Source organism: Microcaecilia unicolor, chromosome 8 (genome assembly GCF_901765095.1).
Source record: "Microcaecilia unicolor chromosome 8, aMicUni1.1, whole genome shotgun sequence".
NCBI classification, from domain to species: domain Eukaryota; kingdom Metazoa; phylum Chordata; class Amphibia; order Gymnophiona; family Siphonopidae; genus Microcaecilia; species Microcaecilia unicolor.
This window is the reverse complement of record NC_044038.1, coordinates 12,785,701-12,807,032: the sequence shown is the minus strand read 5'-3', so window position 1 is coordinate 12,807,032 and position 21,332 is coordinate 12,785,701. Positions and strand designations below refer to the sequence as shown.

The 21,332-nt window shown below is 45.6% G+C and overlaps 1 protein-coding gene across 1 annotated transcript in view; it reads right to left on the bottom strand.

The window, feature by feature from the left end:
- The window catches only part of TNRC18 (trinucleotide repeat containing 18), a 217,106-nt gene that overhangs the window by 107,148 nt on the left and 88,626 nt on the right, over nucleotides 1–21,332 (bottom strand). The window contains 1 exon segment of the mRNA XM_030212785.1: nucleotides 6,453–6,555. Coding sequence (XP_030068645.1) covers nucleotides 6,453–6,555 — 103 coding nt within the window.

Sequence of the window (21,332 nt, the reverse complement as noted above, 5' to 3'; positions counted from 1 at the left end):
ACTGTAGCTGCCGCCCTGCCCCCTTACCCTCCTGAGTCTGCTTCTCCCTCGGTTTGTCCTCTCCTGCTCCTGTGTGACAGGACCCGGGTTATTAGCTTAACACAATCACCCAAGTCCCGACACACAGGAGCAAGAGAGAGACGGACCCCAGCGCTGGGCCTCTCTTGGAGGCCAGGCCCAGGAAATCTTGCCCCTCCCCCCCACACCTCTTGGCAGCCCTGTTTAACACCAAACTAGACAGTGGACAATGCCTTAACTTCAGGGTTAACATTTTGTTTGATTTAGAAAAGAAACATGGAAGAAAACTGGGCACACAATTTCAAAAATGATTTCTCCCAGGTAACTAAGGGAGAAATGGATGGTTGAAAATCCGCCCTACCCTCTGTAGATAAACATACCCATCCTCTTTCACAATAAGGGTATTTTTATCGATACCACAGAGAGAAGGGACAGGGGACAGGAGAAAGGCATGGCTAGCAAATAATGCAACTGGGTTTCACTCAGACTAGGGTTACCCCAGACATGCCCTCCTTTTCAGAGGACTGTCGGGGTTTGGATGTTTTTTTCCAGCCAGCCTGTTTGTCTGGGTTTCTGGGCTGGTGGGCTGCTGGGTTGACGGACAGATGGATGGGCTGGTCTTCTCCCCCCACCAAGCCTACTGTAGCGTACCCTAGGGGTCTAGTGGCCTCTTCAAGGCAGGAAAAAACTCCACTCTTCCCTGCTTGCTGCTTCTGGCCTCCCTGCTATGGCCGCTTGCGAGGCCACCATTCGAAGTCTCGGCAGCCATTTTCAAAAAGCGGCAGCAGCGGGGAGGTCAGCAACAGCGGGCAGAAAAGAGTTGCAAGGTAGGCCTGGGAAGGGAAGGAACAAGCTGGTCATGGATGGGAGGGAGGGAAGGGGGCAAGCTACTTGTGGATGGGAGGGAAGGGAGAGTAGAGGGGGACATGCTGTACATGGAGGGGAGGGAGGGGAAAAGGGGGAAATGCAGCACATGGATAGAAAGGGATAGAGAGGAGGGGGGGTCATGCTGTTCACGGATTGGAGGGAAAGGAAGGAAATGTGCTGCTCATGGGTGTTTGCTTTTTTGGAAATGTACATCTTTTTAAATTGTGTATTTAGACTATGGAAGAAAATGCATTTCTGTTACTTTTACCAGTATTTTCACTGCTTATAGAATCTAGCTTTATTGGGGGCTCAAGGTGACTGTGCAGTGGGGCAGGGCTGGGCTCCATTTTATTTTGTGTGTCCTCTTTTTTTGTCTCCACAAATTTGGTAACCCAGAGTCTCTGCCATCTCCCCATGCCCTGCCTTGGGACACTAACTTTGAACAAGCAGAAGTACCCCAGTGCTGGCTGGCCTTGAATTTTTTTTTGAAAAAGGGGAAATTCCACACAGAGTTTCCCTTTGCAGATTCACTTGCAGGCCAGTGCAGAAAAAGTACAGATTTGAAAAAATTATTCCCTTAATGAAGCTGCAGAGCAGATGTTTTTACTTTTAGAAGCTAGAACTCCTTGAAAGTTCATTGGAGGTTATTACTGAAAGGACAACATTACTGGTATCATTTGCTCTAGAACTAGACCAAAATAATATATTTAGACTTTTTTTCCGCCACTTTGGTACTCCTTTCCTGGGTTCTAAAATACAAGTTTTTCCTGATCTCTCAAGAGATACACAAAAACGAAGAAAAGACTTCTTAGCGATGAAGGGAAGGGTCCTCCAGTTGGGAGGGACCTTCATACTTAAATTTCCTTGTAAATGTTATATTTCGTTGCAATCCAATAATTATATGTTTCTTGAACCGGGAAAGTTGCTTGAAGTTATTGTGAGTAAAGAGTGACTTGACATTTAACCCTGGCTCTAACGCTAAATCGGCTGCGCTAACTCTAATCCCTTCCCTCCCTTAGATATTTTTTTAAAATCTTTATTAAATTGTGATATTCTTAGTTCCTATTTCTTGGATCTTCTTTAATGTGGACTAAATTGAAATTATATAACATTGCTTGAATATTATAACTATTACTTTAATGTTTTTTGTTCATGTAAGTTCTATGATTTATGTAATTTGCATAAATGTAAATTTAAAATTCATAAATACAAAATAAAAAAAAAAAAAGAAGCTAGAACTCAGTGCAGTGCTTCATGCAGCATATGCAGAAGTGTTCAATGAATGACAGGAAAAGTTCCCTTCCTTCCCTCTCCTACATTGAATCATTTTGTTTGAACTTTATGCCTGCATCCTCGATCTGAAAGCAGAGTTGTTTGGGCTGTTTTAAAATCCGCAGTGCCGCCCAAAGAAAGCTCCTGAACCCCTGCCAAAAGATTCTATCTGTGGCAAGACGGATGCCAAAGGAAGCTAATGCATTCCTTAGCTCATGACAAAAAAAGAAAAAGGAAGGCCTTATGTAACAGTGACCAACGTGTGAGAATGAACTGCTCCCTGATTACAGCAAAATTGTTTTGATAGGAGGGGTTATGCGAGGGAGGAGTTATGACAGATGACAGACTTGTGATCTGATTGGATTCTACAGAAAGGGGCTGATCCAGGAACCTGCCAATGCCAAGCCTGAGGCCAGGAGGAAGACATTTTTGTCACCATCTTGCAGAACCCATACTGAAAAATCCCTGACCCTACTGTACATATGGACAGTAGAGTTTAGGATTTTCAGAATTGCCTGTGACTTTACAGTCCCTTGGGATGGTTGTCAGACTTTTTCTCACTCCTTCGTCCTTGTGATTGCAAGCTCCGGGAGAAGAGCGGAAACCATGAATACAGGGGCACTTTGTGAGATCTAGGAATTTTCTGAAAGTGTGCCTGTGTTTTTAGGGCGATGCCTATCCCAAACTCCAAAAGAACGCTGAATGTTGGTTTCTGCTGATGTGCTAACCTCTTAATCGGTTCCAGCTTGTGAATCTGCTTCTTAAGGTGAATGAGAAATAACTAGACTCTCCTCGGCTCCACCCAGCCTTCTTTCCACAAAAACGATGCTTGGCTCTCTCTCCCTCTCACATACAACCCCCTTGCATCTCTTACCTACTCTCCCACTCTGTCCTTCCACGTGCAGCCCCCATCTCTCATAGCCCCACCCATCAGATTTTCATGCACCCTAAACACAACCCATCACCTTTCATGTCCTCTAACATCTATCCACAGGTAGCCACCCCCCACCTGCTTGGGATGCAGCCGCTGTCGCTCCCTGCCCCCTACCTTCCTGCGTCAGTGCATCTGCTCCTCTCCGACATCCAAGGGGAACCCGGCACCGGGGTATGTCTCCTGCGTCTGTGTGCCCGGGGGGCCAGGTTATCATGTTAACGCAATCACCCAGGTCTCGATAGGAGCAGGAGAGAGAGAGAGACCCCGGCGCCGGATCCCCTTGGAGGCTGTGCCCGGGGAATTTTGCCCCTCCCCTCTCGGCGGCCCTGCACACACGGCCTCTTTCTTCTTTCCTCTACCATCCATTCACCCTAAAATTTCTAACGTTATAAAGATAGACAGAGCACAGAGGGGGTAATTCTATAACTGGGCACCTTCATTTGGGTGCCTGGATGTAGCACAGGGAGTGTGTATTGTAAAGGGCATCTCTCTGCCCAGATTCTGTTATCGAATTCTGGTGTAAGTTGGCAGAAACATGCACACATGGGAGTATCCCCCAAGCCCAAAGAAAAAAGCAACACTGGGCCTTCAGAACTAGGACAACAGGAGTATTTTATTGATCAATGACCCGACACGGGGCCGTGTTTCGGCGCTAACAAAGGCGCCTGCCTCAGGGGTCTAAATAAACATATAAATACATCATCCACTTTTGTACGATAGCGTCATTACATCATGCATCTTTTGGCGCGTTTCTTTTTAATATATAGGACAGGATATCCGTGTGTCCGTTTTTCGGTTTTTTAACCTTTTTTCCATAGAGGACTTATCTTCAATCGGAGTTAGCGCCCTTTAGCGCCTTCCGGATCAGAATACAGGAGATATTGCGAGCGCTATTAGCGCTTTTTTCGCCATCACAAACCCAGTGGTTCAAGGTATGAGTTTTTCATTTACTATCAATGGCTTTTTCTTCTTTTCCTCTACTTATTTTGTCTATCCAATATGGATCCAAATGCCTCCTAGTTACACTGTCTCATATTTCTGTAAGGCTAATTCGGCACTCTATCTATTTATTTATTTATATATCTCCGTTTCAATATATAAAGCCCTTAAGGTGAGCCAATTTATAAATAAATATATTTATTGTTCCATCCAAACATTCTACTATGTCTTAAGTACATACAGTAAGTACATAAGTAGTGCCATACTGGGAAAGACCAAAGGTCCATCTAGCCCAGCATCCTGTCACCGACAGTGGCCAATCCAGGTCAAGGGCACCTGGCACGCTCCCCAAACGTAAAAACATTCCAGACAAGTTATACCTAAAAATGCGGAATTTTTCCAAGTCCATTTAATAGCGGTCTATGGACTTGTCCTTTAGGAATCTATCTAACCCCTTTTTAAACTCCGTCAAGCTAACCGCCCGTACCACGTTCTCCGGCAACGAATTCCAGAGTCTAATTACACGTTGGGTGAAGAAAAATTTTCTCCGATTCGTTTTAAATTTACCACACTGTAGCTTCAACTCATGCCCTCTAGTCCTAGTATTTTTGGATAGCGTGAACAGTCGCTTCACATCCACCCGATCCATTCCACTCATTATTTTATACACTTCTATCATATCTCCCCTCAGCCGTCTCTTCTCCAAGCTGAAAAGCCCTAGCCTTCTCAGCCTCTCTTCATAGGAAAGTCGTCCCATCCCCACTATCATTTTCGTCGCCCTTCGCTGTACCTTTTCCAATTCTACTATATCTTTTTTGAGATACGGAGACCAGTACTGAACACAATACTCCAGGTGCGGTCGCACCATGGAGCGATACAACGGCATTATAACATCCGCACACCTGGACTCCATACCCTTCCTAATAACACCCAACATTCTATTCGCTTTCCTAGCCGCAGCAGCACACTGAGCAGAAGGTTTCAGCGTATCATCGACGACGACACCCAGATCCCTTTCTTGATCCGTAACTCCTAACGCGGAACCTTGCAAGACGTAGCTATAATTCGGGTTCCTCTTACCCACATGCATCACTTTGCACTTGTCAACATTGTCTCACTTTTTATTTTTATTTTTATTATATAGGCAATCGTGCCTTGTTATCTGCACGCTATTGCGGCAACATATCGGTAAGACTGTTTATTTATCTCTGAAACCATATATATGGCTTTTTATTTAAAGACACACACATTGTATCCGATATAGTGAATATACCTAGACCAAAAGTTCCTGCAACATCCTTGGATACATACATTTCTAGCAATGATCTGAGATATATATTTATAAAATTAAAATTATTATTATTTTTATTTTTATTTATATATGTGGATGTATAAGTATATACATGTAAAGAATTTTTAAAACAAAATTTTTTAGTTATATGCATTAAAAGCCCATCTGGGCAATTTTCATTAGAAATTAATTGTATACCTTGAATTATAAAATGAAATTCATTTTTATCTATATGATGTCTAATTTCTTATGATTTACATTATGCATATTTTTCCTCTGGTTGTTGTTTTACTCTCCATATGATATATCTTTGATAGTTTATTGTTATCATTTTCACTTTTGACACACTGTCTATGTTTTAAATTTAAATGCGATGCATCCATCATGTTATATTATATCAATTATTAATATAATTTTTTATATATGTATTAATTTTTTATATATGTATTTATATGTTTATTTAGACCCCTGAGGCAGGCGCCTTTGTTAGCGCCGAAACACGGCCCCGTGTCGGGTCATTGATCAATAAAATACTCCTGTTGTCCTAGTTCTGAAGGCCCAGTGTTGCTTTTTTCTTTGGACTTGTATACTGTAGTGCCCTCTCTGTCTGTATAGTATCCCCCAAGCCAACATCACTGAGAATTTTTTAAAGATGAGTATAAGAATGTGATTTTTATAAGATTGCGATGAAAAGCACAACATTCTCATTTGCTGAAGAAGCGATGACGAGATAGGTGAAATAAAACTCAATGACGTTCATTGCGAGTCTCGAGTATCACCACCGAGGTTCCTGCTAAATAAATTAATTAAGTACTTCTCTATAATAGCAGTTACATTGAGATTGGTACATATCTGGTACAAAACAGCATTATGATATTGCGATTTACCAGTACATAAATTAACAACCGTCAATTATTGCAGACATTTTATAAAGTATGCACTTAAATTTGCATCTGTTCCAGCTCCACCCCTGAGAACACCCACACAGAGATTACACACCTCCTTTTTTCACGCCTATACGTTTGCACAATTTTATGACTTATTTTCTGCTTTGCATGAAGACAAAAGCTTTAAAAAGTTACCCCAAGTTTGCACAAGGGTGGCCAGTGGTATTCCATTACTAGCACATACCTGAGCAACTTCTCCTGGTCCCGGTCCAAGCGCCCTGCCAGGAGGCGTTCATCCCTGTGGCGTGTCCTGTCATCTCCACAGTCATCCTCCGAGCGGCCCGGCCCTTCAAAAGACAGCACGAGAATTTTATGCACCATTCACACCACTCCTGACTCTGGAAAAACAATGGCAAACCTACGTCTCCAAGACCCCACCTCCTGTAAAATGTGTGCTATTCCCTGCACTATGGGGAAAAAGAAAACCCATGCCGGGTCCATTTCATTAAACGTGTAAACGGGCTCGTTTTGAATGGGGGGGGGGTTCCGAGGGCCCCCCCCCCCCGGCCCGAGCACTGTCTGTTATTGAACTTACATCGCACCACGCAGACGCAGCAGGCACATCAGCAAAGCTGCCATCGGGACGGCCTTCCTTCTCTGCCTGTGTCCCGCCCTCGTGTGACGTAACGCGGCGAGGGCGGGACACAGGCAGAGAAGGAAGGCCGTCCCGACGGCAGCTTTGCTGATGTGCCTGCTGCGTCTGCGTGGTGCGATGTAAGTTCAATAAGAAAGACAGTGCTCGGGCCGGGTGGAGGGGCGGCGGTGGCGGCGACTCCGGGTGGGGGGAGCGGTAGCAGTGACCTCGGGGGGGGGGGGGGGGGGGGGAGGGCGGAGCGGTTGCGAGTACGTCTGCGGCATGAGCAGTAGAGACTTCCCGCTCTGTCCCGCCCCCCTCATCATGTATTGATGCAGGGGCGGGGCAGAGAGGGAAGTCTCTACTGCGCATTTGCGAGTGAGTACGACACTCGCCTTTTACATGTTTGATTGTACTTTCGTTCCAGCCTTGGAAGCCCTTGGTTATCTCGATTTGTGTACTTCTCGACCCTCTCTTTCGTTACTTAACATACGATCAAAGAAAATTACTCTCTCTGAACTTTTTGTGTTCCTGGGCCTGAAGCAGATTTCTCTCAGGGAAAAAGAAGCTTAAGCCAGAGATCTGATACACCGACCAGGGCCAGCTTTTGTGGTATGCCATCTCTGCTACGTCCAGCAGCATTACAGCAATGATAATTAGGGTTGTGCGGACCACACTATTTCATTTTGGATCATATCCCGTGTGGTTTACAGGAGCTTCTAAGGTCTGCGTCCCGCAAATGACAAAAGACAGAGGAAGACTGTATATCACTTTATTATGATATGCTGCGAGTGAGGGATGCTGTACAACTCAAGGGGGAGGGGAACACGTCTTAAATACCTAGTTTAAAACTGTTAGCAACACTTTGGTTATAACATGTCCCAAGACTGCATCGTATTTAACTGCCTTAATGTGTCTGGCATGATAGCAACTTGCCAATCAGTGTTTATGCATGAATGACTTTATTTTTGTTTCATAAGGCTCTGAGGCAAAGAGAGTGGAGGAGTGGCCTAGTGGTTAGAGCAGTGGAACATGGAATGTTGCTAGTGGAGGAGTGGCCTAGTGGTTAGAGCACTGGTCTTTCCAGAGGTGGCCGGTTCAAATCCCACTGCTGCTCCTTGTGATCTTGGGCAAGTCACTTAACCCTCCATTGCCTCAGGTACAAACTTAGATTGTGAGGCCTCCTGGGACAGAGAAATATCCAGAGTACCTGAATGTAACTCACCTTGAGCTACTACTGAAAAAGGTGTGAGCAAAATCCAAATAAATTATTTGAGATTCTGTTGCTACTATCTGAGATTTTACATGGAATGTTGCTACTATTTGAGAATCTATACGGAATGTTGATATCATCTGAGATTCTACATGGAATGTTGCTACTATTTGAAATTCTGTTGCTACTATTTGAGATTCTACATGGAATGTTGAGCCCTCCTGGGACAGAGAAATATCCAGGGTACCTGAATGTAACTCACCTTGAGCTACTACTGAAAAAGGTGTGAGCAAAATTTAAATAAACAAAGATTCTAGAATTCTAAAGAATAACAAGATTCCATGCAGAATTTCAAAGTGTAGCAACATTCCACGTAGAACCCCAAAGAGTAACGAGATTCTTTGGGGTGGAGGAGTAGCCTAGTGGTTAAAGCACCGGTCTTGCAATCCAGAGGTGGCCAGTTCAAATCCCATTGCTGCTCCTTGTGATCTTGGGCAAGTCACTCAACCCTCTATTGCCTCAGGTACAAACTTAGATTGTGAGCCCTCCTGGGACAGAGAAATATCCAGAGTGCCTGAATGTAACTCACCTTGAGCTACTACTGAAAAAGGTGTGAGCAAAATCCAAATAAATTATTTGAGATTCTGTTGCTACTATCTGAGATTTTACATGGAATGTTGCTACTATTTGAGAATCTATACGGAATGTTGATATCATCTGAGATTCTACATGGAATGTTGCTACTATTTGAAATTCTGTTGCTACTATTTGAGATTCTACATGGAATGTTGAGCCCTCCTGGGACAGAGAAATATCCAGGGTACCTGAATGTAATTCACCTTGAGCTACTACTGAAAAAGGTGTGAGCAAAATTTAAATAAACAAAGATTCTAGAATTCTAAAGAATAACAAGATTCCATGCAGAATTTCAAAGTGTAGCAACATTCCACGTAGAACCCCAAAGAGTAACAAGATTCTTTGGGGTGGAGGAGTAGCCTAGTGGTTAAAGCACCGGTCTTGCAATCCAGAGGTGGCCAGTTCAAATCCCATTGCTGCTCCTTGTGATCTTGGGCAAGTCACTCAACCCTCTATTGCCTCAGGTACAAACTTAGATTGTGAGCCCTCCTGGGACAGAGAAATATCCAGAGTGCCTGAATGTAACTCACCTTGAGCTACTACTGAAAAAGGTGTGAGCAAAATCCAAATAAATTATTTGAGATTCTGTTGCTACTATCTGAGATTTTACATGGAATGTTGCTACTATTTGAGATTCTATATGGAATGTTGATATCATCTGAGATTCTACATGGAATGTTGCTACTATTTGAAATTCTGTTGCTACTACTTGAGATTCTACATGGAATGTTGAGCCCTCCTAGGACAGTGAAATATCCAGAGTGCCTGAATGTAACTCACCTTGAGCTACTACTGAAAAAGGTGTGAGCAAAATCCAAATAAATTATTTGAGATTCTGTTGCTACTATCTGAGATTTTACATGGAATGTTGCTACTATTTGAGATTCTATATGGAATGTTGATATCATCTGAGATTCTACATGGAATGTTGCTACTATTTGAAATTCTGTTGCTACTATTTGAGATTCTACATGGAATGTTGAGCCCTCCTAGGACAGTGAAATATCCAGGGTACCTGAATGTAACTCACCTTGAGCTACTACTGAAAAAGGCGTGAGCAAAATCTAAATAAATATAACCAGCACAGAGTGGCTGATACAGCTTTGGCCACCTTGTTGCACAGACTGGATGGACCATGCAGGTCTTTATCTTTTGTCATTTATTGCTATCATGTTTATTTTATTCCATTATTTTTTCATTATGGGAGCAATACATTAGGTAGTGTCCTCTTTCTGAATACAATTTGGAAAGCACACACCCTCTTTCAGCTAAGATGCAACATACAAGAAAATGGAAATTTTGGATTTTTCCCCTCATTTTGGGCAGAAACCATCATGGGATTAAAACTATTGCTTCTCCAAATCACTGTCTGTTGTTCTAACATTAGGCTGCTCTTCCACCAGTTACACATAATGCTGCCAGGGTGTTCTCACGGCTTTTTATAAGTCAGCTCTATGACGGGCTATGCAGCCAACACAGTTTGCATGTGTAGATTCTCTTTATACCATTTACATAGTAGCATAGTAGATGGCGGCAGATAAAGATCTGAATGACTCATCTAATCTGCCCAACAGTCAGGTTAAGAACATTAAGAATTCATGATTAAACCAACAATGAAGGGAAAGGGAAATGAGACTTGATATACCACCTTTCTGAGGTTTGTTTGTTTTTTTTTGCAACTACATTCAAAGCAGTTTACATATATTCAGGTACTTATTTTGTACCTGGGGCAATGGAGGGTTAGGTGACTTGCCCAGAGTCACAAGGAGCTGCAATGGGAATTGAACCCAGTTCCCCAGGATCAAAGTCCACTGCACTAACCACTAGGCTACTCCTCCACTAGCAACATTCCATGTAGAAGCCTGCCCTTGCAGATCACGAACGCGGCCGTGCAGGCTTCTGTTTCTGTGAGTCTGACGTCAGACTCACAGAAACAGAAGCCTGCACGGCCGCGTTGCTGATCTGCAAGGGCAGGCTTCTACATGGAATGTTGCTAGTGGAATAGCAACATTCCATATAGAATCTCAAATAGTAGCAACAGAATCTCAATAGTAGCAACATTCTATCTAGAATCTCCAATAGTAGCAACATTCCATGTAGAATCTCAAATAGAAGCAACAGAATCTCAATAGTAGCAACATTCCATGTAGAATCTCAAATAGTAGCAACAGAATCTCAATAGTAGCAACATTCTATGTAGAATCTCAAATAGTAGCAACAGAATCTCAATAGTAGCAACATTCTATCTAGAATCTCCAATAGTAGCAACATTCCATGTAGAATCTGAAATAGTAGTAACAGAATCTCAATAGTAGCAACATTCTATCTAGAATCTCCAATAGTAGCAACATTTCATGTAGAATCTCAAATAGTACCAACAGAATCTCAATAGTAGCAACATTGCATCTAGAATCTCCAATAGTAGCAACATTCCATTTAGAATCTCCAACAGTAGCAACATTCCATGTAGAATCTCATATAGGGAAATGGGACTTGATATACCGCCTTTCTGAGGTTTTTGCAACTTCATTCAAAGCGGTTTACATATATTCAGGTACTTAGTTTGTACCAGGGGCAATGGAGGGTTAAGTGACTTGCCCACAGTCACAAGGAGCTGCAGTGGGAATCGAACTCAGTTCCCCAGGATCAAAGTCCACTGAACGTGGTGTAAAATACTTGATCATGGTCTTTCTGGGACAGAGACCATTGGAGTCTGCCCGGCACTATCCTCACATTCCACTCCAGCCTATCCCAATCTGTCTTGTCATATACAGGACACAGACCATATAAGTCCGCCCAGCACTGTCTTCATGTTCCAACCACTGGAGTTGCTGTCGAAGCTCTCTCCATCTCATCCTAAACTGTCTTTCTATTTATGGGACACAAAAATACCCAACCTGGCAGACATGATATTGTAGCTGAATCAGGAATGCTAACAAACTGAGCCAATATTGAGTTTGGCCTGCATTACATAAGTGTTGCCATACTGGGACAGACTGAAGGTCCATCAAGCTCAGTATTCTGTTTCCAACAGTGGTCAATCCAGGTCACAAGTACCTGGCAAGATCCCAGAACAGTAAAACAATATTATGCTGCTTATCCTAGAATATGCAGTGGATTTTCCCAAGTCCCTCTTAATAATGGCTTATGGACTTGTCTTTTAGAAAGTTATCCAAACCTTTTTTAAACCCTGCAAAGCTAACTGCTTTTACCACATTCTCTGGCAATGAATTCCAGAGTTTAATTACATCTATGGACTTGTGGTTGCCTGCCTTTGCTGGAGAAATTGGACCTACAAATCTATTCCTGCAATGTGGAAAAATGGGGTTCAGTATATCCCATATGTTATGGGTTCTATTTGCAATCTTAACACAGAATCTTTGGTTCTCTCCAATAAGAACTCATGACTTAGGACATTGGTCTTTACTCCCAGTCTGAGGGCCGCCAACAGGTTAGGTTTTCAGGATACCCTAATGAATATGCAGGAGAGAGAGAGAGAGTTGAACACCTTAAGCCCATTGTCTTCACTCCCTGTCATTGAGGCCACCAATGGGTCACCTTTTTAGGATACCTATAAAAGAAATCTCTATTGTGTGTAAATTTCTTTCATACATATGGCATTAGGGGCATCCTGAAAATCTGACCCATTAATGGCCCTCGAGGACCGGGAGTGAAGACAAAGGGCTTACGGCCTGTCTCACAAGGGTTTTTTTTAAATTACATTTGTACCCCGTGCTTTCCCACTCATGGCAGACTCAATGCGGCTTACATGGGGCAATGGAGGGTTAAGTGACTTGCCCAGAGTCACAAGGAGCTGCCTGTGCCTGCAGTGGGAATCGAACTCAGTTCCTCAGTTCCCCAGGACCAAAGTCCACCACCCTAACCACTAGGCCACTCCTCCACTGTTGCTACTATTTGAGATTCTACATGGAATGTTGCTATTCCACTAGCAACATTCCATGTAGAAATCGGCCCTTGCAGATCACCAATGTGGCCGCGCAGGCTTCTGCTTCTGTGAGACTGACGTCCTGCACATACGTGCAGGACGTCAGCCTCACAGAAACAGAAGCCTGCGCAGCCTTCTACATGGAATGTTACTAGTGGAATAGCTGAAACCACTAATATCTCCAATACCACAAATCTTTGGAAACTGCAATCACGCTCTTCACTAATCCAAAGACAAGAACTAAGCGTATGCAAACAGCAATTAGATAAATACCACTGATAATATATGTATATATATATGCAAGTTTCACATATTTTATGTATTTGTTGGGAGCCCTCGGACGATACCACTAGTGGAATAGCAACATTCCATGTAGAATCTCCAATAGTAGCAACATTCCATGTAGAATCTCCAATAGTATCTATTTTATTTTTGTTACATTTGTACCCTGCGCTTTCCCACTCATGGCAGGCTCAATGTGGCTTACATGGGGCAATGGAGGGTTAAGTGACTTGCCCAGAGTCACAAGGAGCTGCCTGTGCCTGAAGTGGGAATCGAACTCAGTTCCTCAGTTCCCCAGGTCCAAAGTCCACCACCCTAACCACTAGGTTCCCCCCTCTAAATGAGAAACAGCATATCGAACCGGGCCCTCAAATCTAACATTCTCTAGTCCTTCCATATAACATACATACCAAAAGTGCAGATTTCAATTCTTTCGATGCTGTTATTACTGATTTATGATTATTGATACTACTATAAATTAAAGCATTCTTATTTATATAGTCAATTTTATTTAAAAAAAAAAAAAACCCTGTCCTGCTTACACACTTTTTTTTTAATGAGATGATTCACTTTCACTACAAACCAGTGATTGTTTCTATTAGTGAATGCCGATTTTGTCCATACAGTACACACGGCGCATGGCGTGCATGCAGAACTCAAATCAATTATGCACAGAGGAAAGGCTCCAGCCCCATTTCCTTGGCAACAAGGCCTAGTCCTAAATGCTTGCATTTTACTCTCCAAATACTACAGATTAGTCCTCTTTAAAGCCTGCTTTCTCTTTCTTAAAAAGACCCTGTAAATGGAAAGCATTGGCCACTTAGCGTAAGCAAGTTAGTGTTATTACTAGGATCTCCTGGCACACAAGAGAGCTTAAATATATATATATATATTCTAGGGGGTGAGGCTCCGAGTTTCTGTACGAAGTCCAACTCTACTGCTTAGCAACGGGCCTAGAGGCCTGTTAGAATTCAAGGCTTGTCTGCAGCCTTTTAGTTCTGCTCAGTAAATTACACTTAATGCTGCCTGGCAGGGTTCTGGCCAGGGCCTGTCTTAACAAACAGCTCCCTGTATTAGCCATGAGGCCTCCTGTTGGAAACAGTCAGGGGCAGGGCACAGAAGCAGACCTAACGGTGGGGGAGGAGGCAAAAAAAAAAAAAATAGATTTTTAGACAAAAGGTTTAAACTGAAAGATTGTTAGCTGGACTGATGAGCGTGCTGACGGCTATTTTGTCTAGCTCCCACTCCCCTGGCCCCAGAGCCTTATGAAACAAACAAAAAAAAAAATTAATGGAGCCGACATTTGTCTTTATTTCTCTCCCTCGGTGCTGTCAATCATGTCAGTCTTTGAATATTACAAGCATGTCCGGCATGGGGAGTGATGGATAGATAAGAGGCAGGTCACATGCTTCCGTCTCTTCAGGGCAGATGCAGCACTGGGAGAGAGCCAGAGTGGCTCTCTACGCCCTAACTTTTGGGAAAAATGGAACAGCGATGCAGAAAACGCCCTGCTACAATCCTAGCGAAAACATTGAAGTCAGCTGCAAATCCATTTTCAGTTTGAGCTGCCTTTCGTGTGAAAATTAAAAATTTGCTGGGTTTGCATTTTTGTATTTTCTGTGCCTTCTACTGATATTTAACTGCCTGGTCCATTTTTAATGCCACCACCACATCAGACCACGTCCCCTGCAACCCCCCTCCCCTCCCCCGTGCCTGCCCCTTTGGCACAGGAAGATGCTGGCTCCCCTTTTACCCAAGATCACATTTTAAACTCCCTTTGTTTTATGTTCCTGAGGCAGGACACTACCTCCTTCTCTTTGCCCCTCCCCCATCCATCTTCCTTTACCGATTCCTTAGCGAATCGGTAAAAAATGGGCATGCATGAAGGAAATCGCATGCAAATGAGCTGCTCGATGTTAGCTCATTTGCACGCGATTTCCTTCCTAAGGAGGGGAAGCCAGTCGGCCAGCTGAGCATGTGCAGAGCAGCCAATCATTATGCTGGCTGCTCTGCGCATACCAAAGACGTCCTTCACAAAAAAAAAAAAAGGACGTCCCTGACGAGCACCTGGAAGTTTTCCTTCAGCTTTTGTGATGGGCGTCCTTCACGGACATGTTTTTCTTACGCGCCCGATATGACCACAGCCATGGAGGTTCTCTCAGCATTCCCCGTCCCTTCCAAGGTTGTTTTCAGCTTGCACCCCCCCCCCCCCCCCCAGGATTGGGACTTGCGAGGACGTCCAAATCAAAACTATTTGGACGTCCCTCCCTCCAGGTCTCTCTCAGCCAATCACAGCGCGTTTAGCTGCTACCGTGACAGGAAAATGGCTCGGGAACCCGTTTGTGCATGTCCCGGTTTACTACTTGCGCGCTAAACTGGCTAGAACCAGTTTAAAAACCACCTTGCTGGCTCGTTAAGTTTAGTGCATCTGGCCCCATGTCACATATATTAGGTGTGAGCAGGGCTTTTTTTGAGGGGGCACTTGGGGGTACTGAGTACCAGCACCTTTTCCATTGTCTGCCAAAATTAACCCATGGTCCCCAAGTTTTCATGAAAGAGCTCAGGCTCTACACACCAATTCTGCCTTGTCTTAGATTCTGTGACTGGTTGCAGGGGGCCTGGTTATTGTGGGATGGGTCTCTCAGTGATAACTCCACCCCCGAAGGGTGGCATGGCATTTGAGTACCGGTACCTTTTTCGTTACAAAAAACGCACTGGGTGCGAGACACAGGGCATTTGGAGGAATTCACATGCTCACATCACAGAGCCCTTCCGGTTTGGCAATTAAAATTCAATGCGAAGAAATGCAAAGTGATGCACTTAGGGAGTAGAAATCCAAGAGAGTTATGTGTTAGGCGGTGAGAGTCTGCTAGGTACGGATGGGGAGAGGGATCTTGGGGTGATAGTATCTGAGGATCTGAAGGCGATGAAACAGTGTGACAAGGCGGTGGCCGTAGCTAGAAGGTTGTTAGGCTGTATAGAGAGAGGTGTGACCAGCAGAAGAAAAGAGGTGTTGATGCCCCTGTACAAGTTGTTGGTGAGGCCCCACCTGGAGTATTGTGTTCAGTTTTGGAGGTCGTATCTTGCTAAGGATGTAAAAAGAATTGAAGCGGTGCAAAGAAAAGCTACGAGGATGGTATGGGATTTGCGTTACAAGACGTATGAGGAGAGACTTGCGGACCTGAACATGTATACCCTGGAGGAAAGGAGGAACAGGGGTGATATGATACAGACGTTCAAATATTTGAAAGGTATTAATCCGCAAACGAACCTTTTCCGGAGATGGGAAGGCGGTAGAACGAGAGGGCATGAAATGAGATTGAAGGGGGGGCAGACTCAAGAAGAATGTCAGGAAGTATTTTTTCACGGAGAGGGTGGTGGATGCTTGGAATGCCCTCCTGCGGGAGGTGGTGGAGATGAAAACGGTAACGGAATTCAAACATGCGTGGGATAAACATAAAGGAATCCTGTGCAGAAGAAAGGGATCCTCAGGAGCTTAGCCTAGAATGGGTGGCAGAGCTGGTGGTTGGGAGGCGGGGCTAGTGTGGGCAGACTTATACGGTCTGTGCCGGGGCTGGTGGTTGGGCGGCGGGGATAGTGCTGGGCAGACTTATACGGTCTATGCCAGAGCCGGTGGTGGGTGACAGGGATAGTGCTGGGCAGACTTATACGGTCTGTGCCAGAGCTGGTGGTTGGGAGGCGGGGTTGGTGGTTGGGAGGCGGGGATAGGGCTGGCCAGACTTATATGGTCTGTGCACCGAAGAGGACAGTACAAATAAAAAAAAGTAGCACATATGAATTTATCTTCTTGGGCAGACTGGATGGACCGTGCAGGTCTTTTTCTGCCGTCATCTACTATGTTACTATGTTACTATCACAGAGCCCTTCCTTTGATGTATTGAGAGCTGAATGGAGAGACTGAGCACATGGAGGGAGAGGAGACCGGGCGACAGTGCTGACAGCCACAGAAACAGAGAGAGAAGAGACTGAAAAGCAGCAGGAACAGAAAGGAGAGGGTAGGACTCTGAACCCGGGTCCCACCAGAGCTGAGGGGCAGAGCAGCTCAGAGAGAGAGAGGAGAGACCAGGGCTAAGAACACACATCCGATTCCTGGCAGACCTTAGCCAGATGTAGCAAAACTGAACTGGACAGGCCGAGCACCATAGGCAGCCCAGAACCTCAACAGAATCGGAGAAACATGCATTGCATCTTGTTATTGCTACTGCCATTGCTAAAATACCATTTTTTTTTCATTTGCAAAGCAATACAGTACTCATATCTTGACAGTTTTGTACCGTGGACACACTGCCTGAAGAATTTCACTCCCAGGGACAGGCCAGGCCACCCTTGGCGTATCTGCTGATGCAGTCACATTCCCACTTGTTCCCTCCATCCTAACTCTCCTCTTTGACTGTTTGCCCTTCCTGGTACAGTTGCAAAATCTAAACACTGGGGCCTCCTCTTTCCAAGCTCTAATAACCACCCAGCAAATAGCGCTCCAGCTCCTTCATTTTCTCTGTCTAAATCTTGTCTATACAAACAATAAATTCCCTTTATGGTCCCTTGAATAGCTTTTTTTTTCCAGCTCCTTCCTTATCACTTCTTGGAACGTTTTCCTCCCTGGCTACTGAGTCAGAAAATCCAGGGCTCCTCTACACAGAACTGCACAAGGAAGGGAAAGGACTCGCTATCACCTCAGAACCAGGGGCGTAGCCAGACTTCGGCAGGAGGGGGGTCCAGAGCCCGAGGTGAGGGGCACATTTTAGCCCCCCCCGGTGCCGCCAACCCCCCCCCCCCTCGCTGCCAATGCCAACACCCTCCCCCCTGCCATTGCTGACACCCCACGCTACCGCCAGCACCACCAACAACTGCTGGCAGACTGTCCACCTCGGCAGACTCCCGCCGAACCTTCGTCTTGGGTAAAATATATAACATCACTTTTTTGATAATTTCATATCGAGTATGTTATGTATTACGTTCTGACCAGAGGTTTAGCTACTATGAAGCCACGGGGGCCTGGGCCCCGTAGATTTGGCCCTGGACCCCCCTGCTGATGACTCTCTCAACCCCCCCCCCCCCCCCACCGTCAACCCGCCGTCGCCGTCGCTGTCAGACTCAGAAACAAAACGAAGGAAGAAGACTTCGGCTGGCGGGGGTTGGGGTCCCCCGCCAGCAAAGGTAGCAGACGGCGGGTTGACGGCGGGAGGGGGGGGGTTCAGAGGGTCGTCAGCAGGGGGGTCCAGGGCCAAATCTACGGGGGCCCAGGCCCCTGTGGCCCCATAGTAGCTACGCCACTGGTCAGAACGTAATACATAACATACTTGCTATGAAATTATCAAAAAGTGACGTTATATATTTTACCCAAGACGAAGGTTCGGTGGGAGTCTGCCGAGGTGGAGGAAAGATCAGATCCCATGACAAAACAACAGAAATGAACGGGGTGACCAGAGACAAATGAGGAGACTTACATAAGTACATAAGTAATGCCATACTGGGAAAAGACCAAGGGTCCATCGAGCCCAGCATCTTGTCCACGACAGCGGCCAATCCAGGCCAAGGGCACCTGGCGAGCTTCCCAAACGTACAATCATTCTATACATGTTATTCCTGGGATTTTGGATTTTTCCCAAGTCCATTTAGTAGCGGTTTATGGACTTGTCCTTTAGGAAACCGTCCAACCCCTTTTTAAACTCTGCTAAGCTAACCGCCTTCACCACATTTTCCGGCAATGAATTCCAGAGTTTAATTACACGTTGGGTGAAGAAAACTTTTCTCCGATTTGTTTTAAATTTACTACAATTGTAGATGAATTATTGGTAAAGACTCGACACAGTAGCATGTTTCGGCTAGTAGCCTGCACCAGGACTCTTTAGGACAAAATACATGATGAGCAACATCAAATGGTCAAACATAAAACACAAGAGGATGGAAGAATGTGGTATTTAAAAGACCTTTGGATACAAAAAACGTGGGAATCAAAAAACGAGCTGTCACAGCCGAAACACGGTACTGTGCCGAGTCTTTACCAATCAATCATCTGCAATCGATTGAAGTCGCCTTGTTTGTCTCTGGTCAGCCTGGTCTATTTTCCACTCCTGTTTTAATTTCTCATATATTTTACCCAGTCACAAAATTTGGGAGTGTCAAGGATTCCTAGTCAGTCTGCTCTCATCACCAATTTGAACCAGATACCCAAATCAGACACTTATTTTAATTTACTTGGAATGGGGGGTTTTTTCTGCAGTGCTTTCATGCGAACAGGTCACCTCTAAAGCAGTGTTATTTATTTGTCACATTTAGGGTTACCATATTTTGTCCCCTAAAAAGGAGGACATGTGCCCCGCCCCCACCACACACCTGCCCCGCCCCCTTTCACACCCGCCCCGCTCCGACACACCCTCGCTCCACCCCGTCACATTTTCCCCTCCCCCTTGTCACATACCCTGTCGTCCCCCCTCCCCTTACCTTACTACTGCCCTGGTGGTCTAGTGACCTCTTCGGGGCAGGAAAGAGCCCCCCCTCTTTCCTGCCTGGAAAATTGCCCTGCATGCATCCTTCCTCTTGCTGATCCTCGGCGCCGAGTCAAAATGGCCGCAGAGAGTTGAAGTCTCGCGAGGTCACTTCAACTCTCGGCGGCCATTTTGAATCGGCTCCGAGGATCAGCAACAGGGAGGATGCATGCAGGGCAGCGCTCCGGGCAGGAAAGAGGGGGTTCTTTCCTGTCCCAAAGGCGGAAGAGGTCACTACACCACCAGAGCACTAGTAAGTAACAGGAGGGGAGGCTAGCAATATGCCCGTTTGTCCGGATTTCTGGACAAATGGGCAGGCTGGCGGGCAGGCTGTCCTAGGACGGCCCGTCCACCAGCCTGCCCATTTGTCCAGCAGTCCGGACAAATGGGCAGATTGGCAAAACCCGTCCGGTTGCCCGGACATGCCCTCAAAAAGAGGACATATCCGGGTAAATCTGGACATATGGTAACCCTAGTCACATTTATATCCCAGATTACCTATAAATTCTATAATATCAATGTTACAATAAATCAAACATTCATAAAATACATTTTAAAACATAGTAACATAGTAGATGACGGCAGAAAAAGACCTGCATGGTCCATCCAGTCTGCCCAAGACAAACTCATATGTGTATACCTTACCTTGATTTGTACCTGTCTTTTTCAGGGCACAGACCGTATAAGTCTGCCCAGCAGTATTTCCCACCTCCCAACCACCAGTCCCGCCTCCCATCACCGGCTCTGGTACAGACCGTATAAGTCTGCCCTCCCCTATCCTAGCCTCCCAACCACCAACCCCTCTTCCCCCCACCTGCTCCGCCACCCAATTTCAGCTAAGCTTCTGAGGATCCATTCCTTATGCACAGGATTCCTTTATGCATATCCCACGCATACAATACAACAACAACAGTCCTTGGGGCACACCTAGCCAATCTGGTTTTCAGGATATCCAAAATGAATGTGTATGAGAAAGATTTGCCTGCACTGCCTCCTTATCTCATGCACAGTTACTATGGATATCCTGAAAACCCGACTGGCCCGTTGTACCTCAAGGATTGTGTTGAGAAACACAGTTCTACAGGACTGACTGAAGGACAACCCCCCCCCCCCCCCCCCAATTTCAGCACTTTTGCTTAATGTTAAACACTTGAAAACAGGCATCAGAGAAAGAATATTACAATAAAAAGGTAGACCTGATGACCTGTCCAGGCCTACACAGCCACAAAATAAATACAATTGACAAGTCGTTATAAAGACCTCTACCGGGCTTGTTTCCAATGCTAGTCTCAGGGTAAGGGTGAAGTGAAATACAGCTTAACATAGAAACATGACGGCGGGTAAGGACCAAAAGAACCATCCAGTCTGCTCATCCTCAGTAACCATTAACTCTTTCTTTCCTAAGGGATCCCACATGCCTGTCCCATGCTTTCTTAAACTCTGACACAGTCCCAGTCTCCATGACCTCCACCAGGAGGCCATTCCATGCAGTGGCGTAGCTACGTGGGGCCAGGGCCCCTGTAGATTTGGCCCTGGACCCCCCCTGCCGATGACCCTCTCGACCCCAGGGTTCTGTGAGTCTGACGTCCTGCACGTCAGAAACAGAACGAACCTTTCGCGAGAAGAAGAGGACCTCCTTGGCTGGCGGGGATTGGGGTCCCCCGCCAGCAAAGGTAGGCGACGGTGGGGAAGGGTTGGCGGTGGGAGGGAGGTCGAGAGGGTCGTCGGCAGGGGTCGTCAAAGTTGGCTGCGGGGGGGGGGGGTTGATAATGGCTGGAGGGTGGTCGGTGGCACCGGGGGGGGGGCTAAAATGTGCCCCCTCACCTCAGGCTCTGGACTCCCCCCTCCCGCCGAAGTCTGGCTACACCCCTGATTCCACGCATCCACCACCCTTTCCGTGACAC